At 42.7% G+C, this 20,687-nt stretch overlaps 1 protein-coding gene across 2 annotated transcripts in view; it reads left to right on the plus strand.

Moving 5' to 3' along the window:
• The first annotated feature begins 617 nt into the window (after nucleotides 1–617).
• The window catches only part of PPM1D (protein phosphatase, Mg2+/Mn2+ dependent 1D), a 62,116-nt gene continuing 42,046 nt past the window's right edge, over nucleotides 618–20,687 (plus strand). Inside the window, exon 1 of one of the 2 annotated variants that reach the window (XM_055577398.1) lies at nucleotides 618–1,310. In XM_055577398.1, the coding sequence (XP_055433373.1) occupies nucleotides 839–1,310 (472 nt within the window). In that variant the 5' untranslated portion in view covers nucleotides 618–838. The remainder of the gene's footprint in view (nucleotides 1,311–20,687) is intronic. The other variant, XM_055577397.1, reaches the window with a different exon arrangement.

A 20,687-nucleotide genomic window follows, 5' to 3' on the forward strand; every position in this document is an offset into this window, starting at 1 on the left:
CGCGACTGGGTAGTCGACCAGATGGAAATCGCACGTTTCTTAACACAGGTTAGATTTGCGCTGTCAACTGCCGGTCGGATCCATCCCACCCAAATCCAGCTCGGCGGTGGCATGCTTTTTTTCCCCCAGCCTGTTCGCAAACCACCTTCCGAAGTGAGGTTTCCCGCCATTTCAGTTCAAGAAATGAAAGGTCTCTTCCCGGCAGATTCTCCGGACTTGCCGGAGGCCCGAGCCCACACGGCTTTCCCCGCAAGTCAAGCAGCGGCACGCCCTGGGCGGCCGCATGCATCGTGATCCCAGGGACTGAGCCAAAAGGTGCCAGCAGACTAACAGATAAAGCGTTTTAGCACCCGCCGAAAAAGCCGGACGGCGAAAACCGCCAGCTGTGGCGAGGCGTAAGCCGGGCATATCGGGCGCGCCCCCAGCGCCCGCGCGGGTCAGGACGGAGGAGCGCGGCCGTTGCAGGGAGGGGCGAGGCTTGGGGGCGGAGGGCGGGCGCGCGCGCCAACTCGACTCCGGATTGGTCGGCTCCGCAGAGCCGAGTGACGTCAGCCGGCGAGAACGTCGGATTTGTGTGGTGGGCACGGGCGGGCGGGGGAGGCCTACTGCGCAGGCGCAGCGGCTGGGCCCCGTCCACCCCCGGCTTTCGGGCCCAGCTCTCGCGGACAAGTCCCGACATCGCGCGCGCCCCCCCTACCTCCGCCCTCCGGGACCGCCCCCTCCTCCGGCTCGGCCTCGTCGGAGATAAACAATAGTTGGCTGGCGAGCGCCGAGGGTGCCTCCCGCCGCTGGGACTCGGCGGGCCGCGCGGGACCGGCGGGATCGCGGCCAGCCGGCCATGGCGGGGCTGTACTCGCTGGGAGTGAGCGTCTTCTCCGACCAGGGCGGGAGGAAGTACATGGAGGACGTTACTCAGATCGTTGTGGAGCCCGAGCCGGCGGCCGAGGAAGAGCTCTCGCCGCGGCGATCGCCCTCGCGGCCGCCGCCTCCGCCGCGGTCACCGCCGCCCCCGGCCAGCGGCGAAGTGGCGGGGAGAGGCGCCGCGGGGGCCGCCCGGGAGGCTCGCGCCGCGCCGTCCGACGCCGGGGCCTCGCCGGCTCCCGGCCGCTGCTGCCGCCGCCGCTCCTCGGTGGCCTTCTTCGCCGTTTGCGACGGGCACGGCGGGCGGGAGGCGGCGCAGTTCGCCCGCGAGCACCTGTGGGGTTTCATTAAGAAGCAGAGGGGCTTCACGTCGTCCGAGCCGGCGAAGGTGTGCGCCGCCATCCGCAAAGGCTTCCTCGCCTGTCATCTCGCCATGTGGAAGAAGCTGGGTGAGTTCCCCGGCTTGCCGCTGCCTCCCCCCTCCTCTTCTCCGGGCAGTTGGGGGCTTTCTGTCGCGCCGGCCCCGCGAGCCCCCCAACCCCCGGCCACCGAGGGCGCTCGGTGTGTCCATCGACGGGAGGGAAGACTCCAGGGTCTCTCAGCGCACTTTCCAGGATGGGGGGCTCCGGGCAAAGGAAAGTGGCTTTTCGGAAGGAGAGGGTTGTGGTCTCCTTTCAGACATCCCTCGCTTTATTTCCACCCCCCCCCCACCCCGGCCAGGATCGGTGGGGAGCCGTCCCCTCGTTCCTTCGCTACTCCACTCTGATGGCAGCCAGCCGGAAAGCGTGTTTGAAACCTGGCGCCAGATTTTGGCCTAAAGATGCACTGAAGACGGGTTGCTACCCAGGACGCGCGAAGGAAGCGGGAGATGGCGAAAAAAAAAAAAAAAAAGTATCTCCTTCGAATCTGTCATAATTTTGCTCTTGAAGGACTTGTTCCTATCGGTGGCCGCCTACCGGCGGTGTCAGGCCTCCAAAATTGACCCCGGGTGGCTGGTAGTTGGAGTAAGCTGTTGGCTATAGTAGAGAGGCTAAAAAGTTATCATCCAGCGACTTAGTCTTGGGAAAGAATTCGGTATGGTGATCATCAGATGTTTCTAGGATCTTTATGCTTGTACTGCTTATGAAAAACAAAAGCATGGAATGGGTTCTTACCACTTAAACTGGCCCCGTTAGCGGGATGTGTTAAATTCAGTTTAGGGCTTTTCAAAAGCGCACTTTTTTTTTTTTTCAGCCCTTTGGTACTTGCCTTGGCTAATTGATGTCAGAGGTTCTCAACAGTTCCCACGTAAAAGTGCTTGTAAATTGTAGATACCGGTCAAAGTAGGAAGAGATAAGGAATTACTGATGTGCCAAAAGGAATTGGAGATCCTAATTTCTAAAAATTCAATGTAGTTGTAGTTTCATCGAAGCTTTGAATGTGTTCTAAAGCAGCCGATGTTTCTGTACCCAACCTGTGTTATCATACAGAGTTGTAGGTGCTTAGGCATTGCTGTGAATGAATGGCATGAATCTTTTTTTAGAGAAAACACAATACCACTTCTGTTATTTAAGAAAGTCCTCTTGTTTAAGGTAGCATAATGTTGCTTTATTTTCAGCAGAGGAACAGAGACATAGAGAAGAGTGTAAAGGTTAATCAAATACAGAACATTTTAAAAAGGTATTGTCATAGAGTTGTGGACTAGCTTCTTTCAAAGTCTGTTTTCTGTTTGCCTGGATTTCTGCCAAGAATTGTTTGATTGACTCATAGAACCTCCAGTCCGCCTGTGGGAGGCTGTTTCATCCAATCCCAGAGGCCCCTATTATGGATTTGTTTTGTTTTTGTGTAGGCAGAGCACAGCTGAAAGCACCAGCAGCATATTCCAGAAATTTGTCATTTCATTGCTTGTAGGGCAAGTGGGAGTGGACAGCAAAACAAGATAGAGGAAAATTAGACACAGAGAACATTTAGAGTCCTGTGTATTTTGGAGTACACTTGGAGCAACATAAATTTGCCATGTGTTTTCACTGAAAGGATAAAATACAAACCCTGTTACTTGAACATTTTTTAATAAAGCAGAAATCCTGCTGTTAAATGTGAATGTGTATGTCCTTTGACATATATGTACTTTTTGAACCAAGATTTATACACCAAATGTTAAAGCTTACTTTGTTCCCACAGTTAGCCTTATACTCCACCATCAAAACTTGCAGAAAAAAAGAGTAGGCTACATAAATGGAAGTCTTGACAGTCTTCCTGTGTGTCAGGCTATAGTAGTGGGTCTCAAACTTTTTGCTATCAGAACCCTTTGTACTCAAATGATTCAGGGTTCTAAGCAGCTTTTGTTTATGTGGGCTACATCTATCATATTTAACTGTATGAGAAGTTAAAACTGAGAAATTTAGGGGCTTCCCTGGTGTTCCAGTGGTTAAGAATCTGCACTGTAGTGCAAGGGACGCCAGTTCCATCCCTGGTCTGGGGAGATCCCTCATGCCATGGAACAACTAAGCCTGGGAGCCACAACTGCCTGAGCCCCTGTGCTGCAGCTACTGGAGCCTGGATGCCTAGAGCCCGGGCTCTGCAGCAAGAGAAGCCACTGCAATGAGAAACCCAAGAACTGCAATGAAGAAGAGCTCCCTGTCGCTGCAACTAGAGAAAGCCCACATGCAGCAACAGAGACCCACCGCAGCCAAAAAACAAACAAATAAATCTTTTTTTAAAAAAAGAGAGAAATTAATGAAATTTAACCTATTAAAAATAAGCTTATTGTGTGTTGACATTTTAAAGTGAAAAATCACTTTTCCCCCTAAAATAAATATTGAAATAACTATTCTAATCTTTTGCCCATTTTTTGTTTCTTTGAGCTTTGAGAGATCTTAATACATTCTGAATACAAGACATTAATTAGATATACAATGCGAAAACATTTTCTTCTAGTCTGCACTTTGTCTTTTCATTATTTTAGCATTGTTTTTTAAAGAGAAATTTTTAATTTCGATTAAATCAAATTTATCAAGTTGCTATATATGGCAGTCTCACACACATATGTAGTAGAAAAAGGGAGGAATAGTTTGTCTTTTCAGATAATTGTGGATATTCCACCCCAAAGTGGTAGTTTCTTAAGATTAGTCAAAGTGGAATCTGAAACATCATCAATGAACTTTTCTATTTTAACAGTAAGAGCCATTGGTTTCTCTTGCACTTTGAATCAGCCTTTTACCCACATATGTTCTTGTGGCATGTATATGAGTCATTTGGAAAATAATGGTTCACTGAATTATGTAGATCTTCCAAGTATTGATGCATTTCATTATACAATCCCCACATTTGTTACTATCACTGATCTCATCAGAGAAGTCTTAAGATTGGGAAGTTACCAAGTTTATTGTCATCACTACCAGGTAGTGGACACATATATTCTAAAATAGGAGATTTGGGGACATCCCTGCTGGTCCAGTGGTTTTGAATCTGCCTTGCAATGCAGGGGACTCAGGTTCCATCCCTAGTAGGGGAACTAAGATCCCACTTGCTTCAGAGCAACTAAGCCCACGGGCCTGTAAGTACCGAGCCTGCATGCCACAACTAGAGAGGACATGCCCCGTGAGGAAAGATCCCACGTGACGCAACAAAGATCCCGAGTGTTGCAACTAATGCCCAAAGCAGCCAAATAAATATGAGGTTTTAAGCAGCAGTTCGAAGTTTATCACTGGCAACAAATACTGTCAGCTTTTCTTGAAAAACTTCATTTTGAAAAAAATGTATGCCAGATGCCCAAGTCTTTCTTTTTTTTGGCTGTGCCTTGTGGCTTGCAGCATCTCAGTGTCCTGACCAGGGACACAGCAGTGAAAAATCACAGACCTGGGACTTGCCTAGTGGTCCAGTGGCTAAGCGCCTTCCCAGGGCACGGGGCCCAGGTTTGATCCCTGGTTGGGGAACTAGATTCCACATGCCAAAAACTATGTTCTGGAGACTAAAAAAGATTCCGTATGCTACACTGAAGAGTAAAAATCCCACATGCTTCTACTAAGACTTGGAGTGAAAGTGTGAAAGTTGCTCAGTGTCCAACTCTTTGCGACCCCATGGACTGTATAGTCCATGGAATTCTCCAGGCCATGATACTGGAGTGGGTAGCCTTTCCCTTCTCCAGGGGATCTTCCTAACCCAGGGATCGAACCCAGGTCTCCCACATTCCAGGCAGATTCTTTACCAGCTGAGCCACAAGGGAAGCCCAAGAATACTCGAGTGGGTAGCCTATCCCTTCTCCAGCGGATCTTCTGGACCCAGGAATTGAACCGGGGTCTCCTGCATTGCAGGTGGATTCTTTACCAACTGAGCTATGAAGAATGAATAACTAAATAAGACCTGGAACAGTCAAATAAATAAATATATATAAAAAGAAAGGCAAGAATCCTAACCACTAGACCTCAGGGAATTCCCTGCTCAGGTCTTACTAAGTCATTTTTATCAGTCTTTCAAGTAAAAATGATGGTCTGTGAAAATTGTAGCTACTTCTTTCCATAATTCACTCAATCACAAGTGCTTTCCCTCTTCACAGGCATACTATGCAACAGAAGCCTTTTATGCACCTCCCCTCTTGTTTTACAGAAGGTTAAAGACACGTATTCATGGGTGGAGGTTTAATAAAATTAATTTTTATTGCATCATCAAGGACATTCATAAGTTAAACTGGTTTCCCTTTTTTTTTTGCCAACTGAGCCACAAGGGAAGTCCTCCCTTTTCTTTTTTTAAACTGGAAGTGAGTGGCTATGTTTTGCTGACTTTGAGGCATGTGGGGTCTTTAGTTTCCCAATCAGAGATCAAATCCGACCCCCTGCACTGGAAGTGCAGAGTCAACCACTGGACTGCCAGGGAAGTCCCTGGTTATAGTGCATATAGGACCACTAGTCGGAGAAGGCAATGGCATCCCACTCCAGTACTCTTGCCTGGAAAATCACATGGACGGAGGAGCCTCGTAGGCTGCAGTCCATGGGGTCGCTGAGGGTCGGACACGACTGAGCGACTTCACTTTCACTTTTCACTTTCATGCATTGGAGAAGGAAATGGCAACCCACTCCAGTGTTCTTGCCTGGAGAATCCCAGGGACGGGGGAGCCTGGTGGGCTGCCGTCTATGGGGTTGCACAGAGTCGGACATGACTGAAGCGACTTAGCAGCAGCAGCAGGACCACTAGTTCACTTTGGTACCACTGCCTTGCTTCCTGCTAAGGCAACAGCAGTTTTACTAGCCACCGCTTTTCAACCATCAGTACAGATGTCAACACAGTGAAAAGGGCGAATAAACTTAGAAGTATTATGAAAATGCTTTTGGTCTTGTGGAATCCCTGTAAAGATGATTCGCACCATTGTGAGATAACTGCTGTGTTTTGTCTGTTTCTCGGCTAAATCTTGGGGTCTTCGGGAGCAGAGATGCTGCCTTACACATCTTATAGTTAATCTTCTAGGGCTTTGCCCAAAGTCGCTGCTAGTTTAGTTGAATTTCTGTGGGTGTGGTGGTTAAATGGGTGTTTTTACCTTTTTTTTTTAATTAAAAAATTCCCACCTTTAAAAATTATAATGTGTATGCATATGATTTACCATTTTAGGCAGGTTTAGGTGTATAATTCAGTGGCATTAAGTATATTCATAGGATTGTGCAACAATCACCACTCTACATTTTCAGAACTCATCCATTATCCACACGGGAATTCAGTACTCATTAAACAGTAATTTCCCATTATCCTCTTCTCCAGCCCTGGTAAACCTCTATTTTACTTCCAGTTGCTGTTCACCTCTTCTAGCTACCTCATATAAGCAGAACCATACCACATTTGCCCTTTTTGAATTTTATTTCATTTAGCATGATGTCTTTAAGGTTTGTCCAAATTGTAGCACGTGTCAGAATTTTCTTCCTTTTTAAGGCTGAATGATACTCCACTGTATATACACACATTTTATCCATTCATCTATTGATATTTGGGTTGTTTCCATCTTTTAATGCTGCTATGAACTTGAGTGTAGAAGTGCCTGTTAGATTCTCTGTTTTCAGTTCTTTGGGGTCTAAACCTGGAAGTGGACTGGCTGGGTCATTTGGTAATTCTGTGTTTAACTTTCTGAGGAATCACCAAACTGTCTTCACAGCAGTGGTACTGTTTGACATTGCCACTAGCAGTTCTCCAAGGGTCCTGATATCTCCCTATTCTTGCCACCATTTAATATTTTTCTTTTCTTAAAAAATAATAGCCATACCAGTGGGTGGGGAGGGCTTTCTTATATTTTTAAAGAATGCCTTCTTTGTCTTCCTACACCACACCCTCTTATATTTTTTGGCCACTTCTGACCTGCAACGTCTTGGTTTCTCAATCTGGGATGGATCTCACACCCCCTTCAGCAGAGGGTGGAGTCAACCACTGGACCGCCTGGGAAGTCCCCTAAGGCCTTCTTCATTTATTTAATTACCATTAAGGTTGACCTCTCTAGCATTGTTCAAGTGCTTATATACCCTTGCCAAATATACAAAGGAAAACTTAATTATCTAAAAATTTTTATATGACTTATTTTTGTCTTGAGGCAGAGGGACTTGATAAATATAGCATAGAGTGAGAGAGAATGTGAATATATCCTTTTTTTTTTTTTTCTTTTGGCCATGCCATGTGGCTTGTGGGGTCTTAGTCCCTCAACCAGGGATTGAACCTGGGTCCCCAGCAGTGGGAAGCTTGGAGTCCTAATCACTGGACTGCTAGGGAATTCCCAGCATATCCTCTTTTTGAAATGTATTTATTTTGGCTGTGCTGGGTCTTGTTGGGGCTCATGGCCTCTGGAGCACACAGACTGAGTAGTTACAGCACAGGCCTAGTTGCAGTGTGTGGGACTTTAATTCCCCCACCAGGGATTGAACCCAGGCCCCCAGCATTGGGAGCATGGAGTCTTATCCATTGGACTACCAGAGAAGTCCCAACATATTCTTTAAAATTTTTTTTTCATTTTATTATTACTTCTTGATCTTAAGTTACAGTATATGTCTAATTTATTTATGTTCCTATGTGTGGATTTACTGTTCCTGTGTTATGCTTGTGTTCTAAGAAATAATGTTTCAAAGTTTATGTGTACTTTTTTGTAGGTTTATTCATTTGAAATAATGTTCTTATTATCCTTTCCAATGCCACTGCAAATGACCTTCAAGAGAATATTAAATGATGGGATGGTTTTTATGATTAAACACTCTCAGAAACTTTTTAAGGCAATGGCACCCCACTCCAGTACTCTTGCCTGGAAAATCCCATGGACAGAGGAGCCTGGTGGGCTGCAGTCCATGGGGTTGCAAAGAGTCAGACACGACTGAGCGACTTCACTTTGACTTTCTACTTTCATGTGCTGGAGAAGGAAATGGCAACCCACTCCAGTGTTCTTGCCTGGAGAATCCCAGGGACGGGGGAGCCTGGTGGGCTGCCGTCTATGGGGTCGCACAGAGTTGGACACGACTGAAGCGACTTAGCAGTAGCAGTTAGATAGTTCAGAGAAGTTAGTGAACAACATGCAGCTTTTATTCCTTTGAATCATAGTTCATTGACTTACGTTATCAAGAGAACCATTAGAAAGGTAACAACATACACTTGAAATGAATGAAGTGTGAGCTCTGATGTGATTACAGGAAGTTTGCCACAGTATTTGTAAAGGACAATGAAATATGGGAAGTTTTATTTTTTTTTTTAATTTGTTCAACTGAAAATCAGAGCATTTACTTAAAAGAATATGGCCAAAGGAATGAATTATGAAGAAACTGGTCTTAATCTAAATTGTTGATTCTGTGTTTGGCAGATAGTTTTCATTATCTTAAATTCAAAGACAGAAACAGAGATGGACAAATGCAGAAGAGGGGCAGAAGGGGTAAAGGGAAACAAGAGAAAGCCAGATAGAACTGGAAAGTGTTTATCGCTCTGTTGTGTCCCACTCTTTTTGACCACATGGACTGTAGCCCACCAGGCTTCTCTGACCATGGCATTCTCCAGGCAAGAATGCTGGAGTGGGTTGCCATTCCCTTCTCTAGGGCATCTTCCAGACCCAGGGATTGAGCCTGGGTCTCCTGTATTGCAGGCAGATTCTTTACCATCTGAGCCACCAGAATCTTCCCCAAATTTGAAGAAAACTTTTTTAAATCATGGAATTTAAGCTTGTATCATTAGTTTCATATTTTTCAGTTTTTAGTATCAAGGACCTTCGTTGTCTTGCTCATCACATGTGCTGAATGAATTTGCCATATTTATCAAGTACTGATTTTTTCTATTTTTGTTAATCATTCATTACTTCCCATCAGTATTAGATAATCTCTGCTGCCGCATGTTGCATGTAGTTCATTCCTTTTTTTCCTTCTTGCTGAGTGGTATTCCATTGCCTAGATATACCACAGTTTGTTTATCCATTCACCCATTGATAGGCATTTGGATTGTCCACAGCTTTTACCTGTTACAAATAAAGCTGATGTAAAGATTTTCTTTACAAGAGTGAATGTAGAAAGAATGATGGAACTAGAAAATTTGATTTGGTAACCATCATAATTGTTGATTCAGCCAAGAAACATCAATAAATACTAAAACTAGTAGATAAAACTTGGAGGAACAGAATTGCTGTAATGAGTTCCCTAGAGGGGTGGTTAGCACACATTGGCTGTCTTAAAAACAACATAAATTTATTCTCTCATGGTTCTGGAGGCCAGAAGTCTGAAATCCAGGTGTCAGTAGGGTTGATCCCCTTTTGGAGGCTCTGAGGGTGAATCTGTTCCATCCTCTCCTCTAGGTTCTGGTGTCTGGCAGCAATTTTTGGCATTTCTTGGCTTGTTCAGTGTCCACTGTCTTTATATCCCCTGTGTCTTCTCCCCTTCTGTCTTAAGGACACTTGTCTTTGGATTTAGGACCCACTCTAATCTGACTGATCGCTTCTTAAGATCTTTAACCTAATTACATTTGCAAAGATCCTTTTCCCGAATTAGGTCACATTCACAGCTTCTGGATGGGCATATCTTTTATTGGTGTTGGGTGGGGGCACCATTCAATTCACTCCAAAGGATATTTATGTTGTCTCAGATAATCTCCCTGTGAAAGGTATTAATTACAAAAAGAAAAAGATTATAGGGAGAAACCTGGCAGACACCACCTTAATTGAGTGATTCAAGAGTAGCATCACTTTTCATGGGACAAATTGAAATTGTATACTGCCTGCAGGGAGATGATCATATTTCTGTGATGTTCCTGCCAAAAATGCATAATCTGGTTACAAACATGAGGAAACATGAAACAAACCCAAACTGAGAGACATTCTTGAAATGACTGGCCAAGTGTTCCTAAAAAGCATCGAGGAAACACTGAGGTTCCAAGTTGGAAGTGACTAAAGATACATGCTAAGCAAATATAACAAGGGGTCCTGAATTTTATCTTTTATTATAAAGCATATTGTTAGGCTAGTTGATGAAAATGAGTGAGATCTATAGATTAAGTGGTAGTATGCTCTCAATGTTAATTTCCTGATTCTGATGGTATAGGAATTAGGGCTTTCCCAGTGCTTATATTGCAATTCTGTTCCTCAAATTTCACCCTCCAGGCAAGGAATCCGCCTGTAATGCAGGAAACGCAGAGACTCGGGTTCGATCCCTGGGTCTGGAAGAATCCTGGAAAAGGAAATGGCAAAACCATTCCAGTATTGTTGCCTGGGAAATTCCATGGACAGAGGAGCCTGGCAGGCTACAGTCCATGGGGTCGCTGAGTTGGACTTGACTGAGAGACAGGAATTAGATACTATACACAGGAATTAGATACTATAATAGTATTTGGGAGTGATGGTATATTTTGTTGGTGGTTGACTTTCTACTGGTTCAAGAAAAAAGTTCTTTGGATTATTCCTGAGGGGGCGGGGAAGTAAACCTGAAGAAGCAGGTGTCTGATCGGAAGAGGATCTAGGTAGCTGTTTCATCAGAGCCCTGCAGTTGGATGCATACCAGATAACCAAGGTGTGTTTATTTGTTTTGGTAAAGAGGATAAATCAAAACTGCAGCAATATTTGGCATCATCATTTGATTATAATCCCCTGTCATTTTCTAAGAGCTGTCAGACTTTTGTTGTAGTCAAACTATATCAGATCATCCCCTCTGCTCATGCTTTAATGGTGACACAAATCTTTGTGGTTCTTTGGGAGATGTGATAATGCTTTTAACTTGCTGTTTTGGAAGAGAGTGCTATTGGTGGTCTTGCACTTGGCCTTTTCTACCATAATAGACTTTCTGACCAATTACTGAAGAACCATGAGAGGAAGCTGTTAGTTGCTGAGGTTATTTGGGGACCAGAAGCTGTGGGATAGGTTTGGGATTCCAGTGGGTCTCAGGTAGACTGGATTGAAAGTCTTTTTAGAACCTAACCTCCATGGGCCTTAGCTCTTATTTATCAGTGGACTGAGGCTGTATTCTGTAGCTCCAGAATTTTTAACTTAGAGTTGTTGTTCAGTAGTTACTCAATGTTGTGGGTATCTCCTTTACCTCCGTGTTTAGCTGCGTGTGAAAATGGCCACATACCACTTTGAAGATGGTTAACAATTCTTTAAACTTGGAAGATTGTTTTGTTTCTTGTTTTTTGTTGAAAGACCATTCTGGAGATCCAGTTTTTCTTCTCCCCTGTTGTCAGTGAAGTAACCATACCAGATTTTCTTTGGGTAATTAACTGCTCACATCTGATCTCCATCATCTCAGGATTTTCCCACCCACAGAAATCAGGAGACCCATTTTCATGGCAGCCTCTTCCCTTAGTATTTCTTGCTTAGAGAGAGAAGTCAGTAAAATGTGTTTAAAAGATTTTGGTGTACCATATATAAAATAGATAAACAGTAAGCATATCTGTATAGCACAGTGAATGCATTCAATGTCTTGTAATAACCAATAGTGGAAAAGAATAAAAAGAATATATAGGAACTTCTTTGGTAGTCCAGTGTCAAAGACTCCAAGCTCCCAGTGCAAGAGGCCTGGTTCGATTCCTGGTCAGGGAAGTAAGACCCTACATGCCACACAGTGTATCCAAAAAGAAAGAAAGAAAAAAAAATATAAAAAGAGATATAACCAAATCACTTTGCTGAATACCTGAAACTATCACAATATTGTAAATCAGCTATACTTCAATTAAAAAAAGGTTTTGGTGTTAATTACTTTAAGTACTGAAGTTGAAGAGAGTCTTTTCAACTTTTCTTGGGGTGGATAAGTGGGATGCATATTCATATAATAGATTTAATCTAAGGTCCCTATTTCCCTAAATCTTTGAATTGTTTCCTTTATATCATTGTGTTTGTTTTCTGGAACTTCCATAATAAAGTACCAAAAATTGGTTGACTTAACAGAAGTTTCTTGTCTGGAGGCCCAAGCGCAAAATCAGGGTTCTGGCTGGGCCGTGCTGTTTCTGTCTTCTCACAGCTCTCAGAGGAAATCCCTTACCTCTTCTAGCTTCATGTTTACCAGGAATTCCCGCACTCCCTGGCTTGCAGAAGCATCCCTCTAGTCAAACGACTCTTTCCCTTATGTGTTCAGCATCTTTTCTCTGTGTGTTTGTCTGTCTCTATGTTCGTATTTCCCCTTTCTGTAAGAACGCTGGATTAGAGCCCGCCCTCACGACGCTTTAACTTGACGGTCTCTGTAAAGACCCTCTTTCCGAGTAAGAGCATGTTCTGAGGTGCTGAGTATTAGGATTTCAGCATATCTTTTTTGGAAGGACACAGTCCAGCTCCTTAAGAGTCATGTCAAATTGTTTGTTGTTTCTCAGTCATGGAATCTTAGGCCGGAGTTGGATCTGTGTTTGCAGTTTTATTACCGTAATTCTGAGCTAGTATGCTCACCGTAGACTTTCCACTTACTGTTTATTGATAAATTCAGCCCTGTCTCACCACTGGTTACTACCTGGAATATGAACAAGAGACTCAATGTCTTCTATCCCTTATTGGTTCCGTAACTAATTGACATTTTTCTGAGACTCAGTTGCCTGCAGCCTGCTCTGTGGTACTGGTTTTGTGTTACTATTCTTTGAAAACAACACAGTGACTCAGTCTACGATGAGGGAAAAGAGCATGGGAGTTTATTAGAAGGATGTTAGGCAGCTCACAGAATCAGACTAAAGGCTAAACCAGGTTTCACAGTGGACAGAAGCCGGGATCTCTGGGGCTGTAGGTGATAGGAACTAGTGGACATTCATTGAAAGGTTTTAGTTTCTGGGGTGAATCAGCTCCAAAAGTTGGCTTTATGCCTTTCTATCTAAAGATGCAAATATATGAAAGAGTGACACAGGTCATTTGCCTACACCTAGGCCAGGAGCAAGCAGGTTTTCTGTTCCATTCCTAAAGCCTGCATGCAGTGGAGGCTGTGAACTCCAGAACAAAACTGGGATGCTGGTATTAGAAGCGGGAATGTGTGTTAGACACATGTGTACTGTATTTTAATACTGTCAGTAAAGGCTAAAGTAAAAGCAACATAAGGGCTTGCCTGGTGCCTCAGTGGTAAAGTGTCTGCCTACCAATGCAGGAGAGGTGGGTTTGATCCCTGGTCTGGGAAGATCCCCTGGAGAAGGAAATGGCAACTCACTTCAGTATTTTTGCCCAGGAAATCCCATGGGCAGAGGAGCCTGGTGGGCTACAGACCATGGGCTCGCAGAAGAGTTGGACATGACTTAGTGACTAAAGCAACGACAAAAGCAACGTAGCCTTTTCCTCCATTCGGATATTTCCTCAGGAAAAAAAAATTCCGAAAGCTGAATTATTTGGTTGAAGAATATGTTTTATCTTTTGACGACTCTTGATACATGTTTTTCAAATTGCTTCCTGAAGGCTTTTACTGTTCTGTACTATTTTGATGTTAGAATGCTGTAAAAATTCTTAGTGCAGTGATTAGGACTCTGTTGAATTGCCTGGGTTTAAATCCCAGTTTCTCCATTTACTGCCTGTGTGACCTGAGTATCCTCATCTTTAAAATAGAATCAAGATAGTACCCACCTCGGACTTCCCTGGTGGCACAGTGGATAAAGAATCCGCCTGCCAGTGCAGGGGACACAGGTTTGATCACTGGTTCAGGAAAGTCCCACATGTTAAGGAGCAACTAAGCCCGTGTGTGACAGCTACTGAAGCCTTCACGCTTAGAGCCTGTGCTCCACAAAAAGAAGCCACTGCAGTGAGCCCATGTACCACACTGGAGAAAGCCCTGGGGCAGCAACAAACTAAAACACTAGCAGTCAAAACTTAAAAAAAAAAAAAACAGCGCCTACCTCTTGAGAGTTAAATGAGTCTCAGTTCAGTTCAGTTCAGTCGCTCAGTCGTGTCTGACTCTTTGCAACCCCATGAACTGCGGCACGCCAGGCCTCCCTGTCCATCACCAACTCCCAGAGTTCACCCAGACTCTTGTCCATCGAGTCAGTGAGGCCATCCAGCCATCTCATCCTCTGTCGTCCCCTTCTCCTCTTGCCTCCAATCCCTCGCAGCATCAGAGTCTTTTCTAATGAGTCAACTCTTCGCATGAGGTGGCCAAAGTACTGGAGTTTCAGCTTCAGCATCAGTCCTTCCAATGAACACCCAGGACTGATCTCCTTTAGGATGGACTGGTTGGATCTCCTTGCAGTCCAAGGGACTCTCAAGAGTCTTCTCCAACACCACAGTTCAAAAGCATCAATTCTTCGGCTCTCACCTTTCTTCACAGTCCAACTCTCACATCCATACATGACCACTGGAAAAACCATAGCCTTGACTAGACGGACCTTTGTTGGCAAAATAATGTCTCTGCTTTTGAATATGCTATCTAGGTTGGTCATAACTTTCCTCCCAAGGAGTAAGCGTCTTTTAATTTCATGGCTGCAATCACCATCTGGAGTGATTTTGGAGCCCCAAAAAATAAAGTCTGACACTGTTTCCACTGTTTCCCCATCTATTTCCCATGAAGTGATGGGACCAGATGCCATGATCTTAGTTTTCTGAATGTTGAGCTTTAAGCCAACTTTTTCACTCTCCTCTTTTTTTCATCAAGAGGCTTTTTGGTTCCTCTTCACTTTCTGCCATAAGGGTGGTGTCATCTGCATATCTGAGGTTATTGATATTTCTCCTGGCAATCTTGATTCCAGTTTGTGCTTCTTCCAGCCCAGCATTTCTCATGATGTACTCTGCATATAAGTTAAATAAGCAGGATGACAATATACAGCCTTGACGTACTCCTTTTCCTATTTGGAACCAGTCTGTTGTTCATGTCTAGTTCTAACTGTTGCTTCCTGACCTGCATACAGATTTCTCAAGAGGCAGGTCAGGTGGTCTGGTATTCCCATCTCTTTCAGAAGTTTCCACAGTTTCTTCTGATCCACACAGTCAAAGGCTTTTGCATATGAGTCTCAGGATATATTAATAGATATTAATACATGTTAAGTATATAAGTACCCCCAAATTTAAACTTATTATAAAGAACATATACTTTCTATACATGTTTATAGTAGCTTTACTTCATCCATAAATTTTACATTCTTGTGTTATAAAATTTATTAGTCTTTGTTTTAATGACTTACGTACATATTCTAAAGGATGCTTAAATCAGAATTCATATACTATCTGATACTGTTTTTAATATGCTCCTAGTTTTAAGTCATTTTTGTTTTTTGATTGAAATGTAAAGTAGAAAACAAGAAAGGCTAAGGAAGACATTATAAAGAGGCAGGTTCCTTAATGCATAAAGTCATTGCAGTTTGAATCAGAACCTCCACAGGGTGGAGGTTACTTCTGAAGTTCATGTGGAAAAATACTTCAGAGAATATTGAGAAAGAAAAATAATTGGAGGACACTTAAACTCCCAATTATTAAAAAGCACCATAAATAGATTAGTAGGATGAGTCTAGAAATAGATCTGAGGCAAGATGTAACATATGATAAAAGGTGACATTTCAAATGAAGAGGGAGAGCAGGAATTATTCAGTATTTTTAGATCATTGCAGAATATCTTTCATAATATATTAGTGCTTTTGACAAAAAACGTGATTTAAACATTAACATTTCTTTGAATACCCTTTTTATTTTTAGCTTTTTTCCTCCCCTTTCATCTCATTTTAGGTGCTTTTTGCCAACAGCTGAATTACTTGTATACTGTAGGTAAATTTTGTTTTTCTGAATGTGCTTAAGAACTCTTTTTTTCTGGGAGTTCACTTTGTTCTCATTATATTTAGCTGCAGAAAACAATCTTTTCCAGTTTCTTTAAAAAAAAAAAAGGAAAGGTTTTACCTAGAGCCATAAAATAAAGGTCTAAAGAAACATACCATACTCTAGGCTGAGCTTCTAAGGAATGATGTCTATAACCAGACTGCAAAACTGCATGGTCTATAGAGCTGTCTGCTGGGATCTATGTTTGCAGAATTGATGCCTTTTTCCTGCTGCTTTTTTTTTTTCTTTAAACTTAAAAAAAAACCCTGAAATATAGCATGCATACATAAAAGGCCGTAACACATAAATGTACATAATAAATAATCATAAAATGAACACCATCCAGTTAAGAAAGAGAACATTGCCTGCACCCCAGTAGGCCCTTCTGATCTCATATTCCTCGCTTCCCCCAAGGGGCAACCAGGATCTTGACTTAGGTGATTATAGTTCTGTAGTGATTTACTTACTTTTCTTCATAGTTTGCCTGTTGCCTGTAAACATGATATATATATATATATATATATTTTTTTTTTTTTCCTGAAGAAAAGCATGCTGTATGTATTCTTTTATCTCATACTTCTTGTGAGATTCTTACCCATGGTGTGTAGTATAATCTATTGTTATCTTGAAGGACATTTGAGTTGCTCCTTTTAAGCCCAGATGAACAGTGCTGCTGTGAGCAGTCATAGGTATTGTGTGCACATGGGCATTAATTTATAGTGTATACCAAAGGGTAATGAACAGAGTATGCCTATCTTCACCTTTACCATATAATGCCTAGATGTTTTCTAAAGTAGTTGTACCAGTTCATACTCCTACCAGTAGTTGATGATAGAACATGTTATTCCACATTCTTAACTTACTATTGTCAAATTTTATGCAGTCTGATAATTATGTGTGTTATCTTGTTGTGGCTTTTAATTTGTATTTCTCTGATGATTAAAGAAGCCAAACATCTCCGCGTGCTTCTTGGCTGTCTGCATGTCCTTGTTTGTCAAAGCCTGTTTAGGCTCTTTATCTGTTTTTCTGTTGAGTAGTCTTATTGATTTGATTTGTGGAGCGTTTTTATGTATTCTGGATACTATTCCTTTGACCCATATATGTTACAAATGTATCCTCTTCCATTCTGTGAGTTGTCTTTTCACTCTAGTATCTTTTAATGAATAGAAAGTCTTGATGGTAGTACAAGTTCACAATCATTTTATTTTATATGGCTAATCCATTTTTTGTCTTTAGGAAATCCTTCTTTACCTTGAGATCATGAATGTAGCTTTTTGTGCATTTTCTGAGCATTTTAACTTTGCTTTTCACGTTAGGTCTTTTTTAAAAATGAGTTTACTTTGGCTTTGCTGGGCCTTCCTTGCCGTACGCAGGCTTTCCCTAGTTGCGGTGAGCAGGGGCTACTCTGTAGTTGCGGTGTGCAGGCTCTCACTGCGGTGGCTTCTCTTGTTGCGGAGCACGGGCTATAGGGCCCGCAGGCTCAGTCGTTGCGGTGCATGGGATTAGTTGCTCTACTCAGTTCCAGGAGCAGGAATTGAACTCGTGTCCCCCGCATTGTTCAACCTGGATGAACCTGGCGGGACTGCGCCACCAGAGAAGTCCCTCATGTTAGGTCTTTAATGTATCTGGAATTGATTTTTTGTGTTTGGCATCAGGAACTTCGAGTTAGTATTTTTTAAATTTTGTCTCAGTTCCATTTACTGCATGTCTGTCTTTTCTCCACTGTTCATATATCAAGTGTCTAAATATGCATGGATCTGTGCTGTTTTATTTGTTCACTGGTTTTCTACTTTTCCATGAATGTCTTATTAGAGATTTGTTAGCATTGTTCCCAGATATTTCATACCTTTTGCTGTTACTGTGGATGGGATCTTGTTTTTAAAGTTACATTTTGTAATTTTTTCTATTTTACAGAAATAGAATTGATATTTTATATAAGTATTGATATCCATTGACCTTATTGAACCTTATCAATGCCAGTAATCTAGCCACAACTGTTTTCTTTGGGGCTTTTTTTTTTTTTGCAACTCCACTTGGTGTCTCTCAGGCTGTTTGCTTTTTTCTTAAATACATAATGGTAATAACAACAACTAGTGTTTTTAAAATTTATTTATTTATTTTATTTTTGGCTCTGCTGGGTCTTTGTAGCTGTGCAGACTTGTTCTCTAGTTGTGGTGAGTGAGGGCTGCTCATTGCAGCGGCTTCTCTTGTGGCTGAACACAGGCTCTCAGGCTTCAGTAGCTGTGGCTTTCAGTTTTCAGAGCACAGGTTCTGTAGCTTAGTTGCTCTGTGGCCTGTGGGGTCTTCCTGGACCAGGAATTGAACCCATGTTCCTGCATTAGCAGACAGATTCTTAACTACAGAGCCACCAGAGAAGCCCGCAAACCAATGTTTATTGACTACTCACTATGTGTCTGGTACTGTTGCAGATGGTTTTACGTGTGTATGTGGCATATGCACATGAATTTCTAGCTTCGTCAGTATTGGTAGCTGTTGTGGTTTCCCTCAGCAGTTGTTTCCTGGGCTGCAAGAAGCCCTCTGTTGTGAGTGACAGGTCACTCTGGAGGATGGATTCCTGTATCATGTGATGGGCCGGGGAGATGCACTGTAAGGTTCAAGAGATGGCTTTCAGCATATATAATTTTGGAAAAGAAAAGAACTAGTCCGTCTAGATATATTAGAGGAGGCTCATGGCTGTAAAAGTTGAGTGGCACCTCATCCACTTGGCGGGGGTGGAATTTATTTCTTCTCCCACATCCCCTTTGAGATCCTGTTGTTCCCATCGGCAGACGCACCACTTTCCTTAAAAGAGAGCAGAACTGAAAGAGACACACGTACCCCAGTATTCATGGCAGCACTATTTACAATAGCTGGGATATGGAAGCAACCTAGATGTCCGTTGCCAGATGAATGGATAAGGAAGTTGTGGTACATATATACAATGGAATATTACTCAGCTGTAAAAAGGAACACATTTGAGTCAGTTCTAATGAGATGGATGAACCTGGAGCCTGTTACACAGAGTGAAGTAAGTCAGAGAAAGGCAAATACTGTATATTAATGCATATATATGGAATTTAGAAAGATGGTACCCATGATCCTACATGCAGGGCAGCAAAGGAGACACAGACGTAAAGAACAGACTTTTAGACTCAGTGGGAGAAGGCGAGGGTGGGATAATTTGAGAGAATAGCTCTGAAACATGCACATTACCACATGTAAAATAGATGACCAGTGCAAGTTTGATGCATGAAGCAGGGCACCCAAAGTCAGTGCTCTGGGACAAGCTAGGAGGATAGGGTAGGGTGGGGAGAGAGGTGGGAGGGGAGGTCAGGATGGGGAGGACACATGTATACCTGTGGTTGATTCATGCTGATGCATGGCAGAACCATCACAATATTGTAATTATCCTCCAATTAAAATAAATTAATTAATTAGAAGAGAAGTATTATAGTTAGTACTGAGGCTTCCCAGCTGGTGCTATTGGTAAAGAATCCACCTGCCAATGCAGGAGACATAAGAGATGGAGGTTTTATGCCTGGATTGGGAAGATCCCCTGGAGGAGGGCACATCAGCTTTCTCCAACATTCTTGCCTGGAGAATCCCTGGACGGAGGAGTATGGCAGGCTACAGTCCGTAGGGTCACAAAGAGTTGGACATGGCTGAAGCGACTGGCATGCACGCACTGTCGTTAGTACTGGCATCTTAGGCACGTAAATGTGTCACCTTTTACCATGTGGGGAGTTTAGGCACTCAGTTTAAAACTCCCACAGTTTTAAATGAATCTGCCAAGCTTCCAGCATCCATTCCTTACTTCAGCCTTTGTCACTGCCTCTTTGAACTTTCCTGGAACTCTGTTAACAAGGAATACTGATGTACTGCCTTCTTTACTGACTGCTTTTTCCTCATGTTGAATTACAAATTTTGCATTCTGATTTTTTTCCCCTCAATACAGTTCCATTTGTTTAAAATTTCAGGAATTCCTCAGATTTCTTATGACCCTTCTCTGTGTTTCATGACTGTGTTTCAGGACTTTTTATTATTTGTAATCTGTCCTTTCAGTAGGATTTCCTGGGGAGAATATGTCAGTGTTCAGACTTTGTTTGCTATCTTGAACTGTAATTTGTTGAATGTTATAGAATATTTTATTCTTGTAGCTCAGTCGGTAAAAAATCTAGCCTGTAGTGCAGGAGACCTGGGTTCAATCCCTGGGTTGGGACGATCCCCTGGAGAAGGAAATGGCAACCCACTCCAGTATCCTTGCTTGGAAAATCCCATGGACAGATGAGTCTGGTGGGCTGCAGTCCATGGGGTTGCAAAGATTCAGGCATGACTGAATGACTACACTTCATTTCATAGAATATTTCAGAAGTTTTAAATGATAGTGAATATAATCAGTATATGTTTTGGAATTAGCTACATGGGATCTTTGCTGCTTAAAATATTTGAGTTATTTTGAGCAACTTTCTTAACCAAAGTTTTGGTTTCTTCATCTGCAAAATTAAAATAATGGAACTGATCTTAGCTTATTGTTAGTGTTATGAGATAATACAGGTAAAGCTCTTAGCACAGGTAAAGCTCTTAGGAAGTGGTATCCAGTAGGTGCTTGGTAAATGTTATTTATTAGGTTATGAATATTCAGCAGAGTTATTTTAAAAACAAATCAAGTGGC

The sequence above is a fragment of the Bubalus kerabau genome, chromosome 4, assembly GCF_029407905.1.
Source record: "Bubalus kerabau isolate K-KA32 ecotype Philippines breed swamp buffalo chromosome 4, PCC_UOA_SB_1v2, whole genome shotgun sequence".
Lineage (NCBI taxonomy): Eukaryota > Metazoa > Chordata > Mammalia > Artiodactyla > Bovidae > Bubalus > Bubalus kerabau.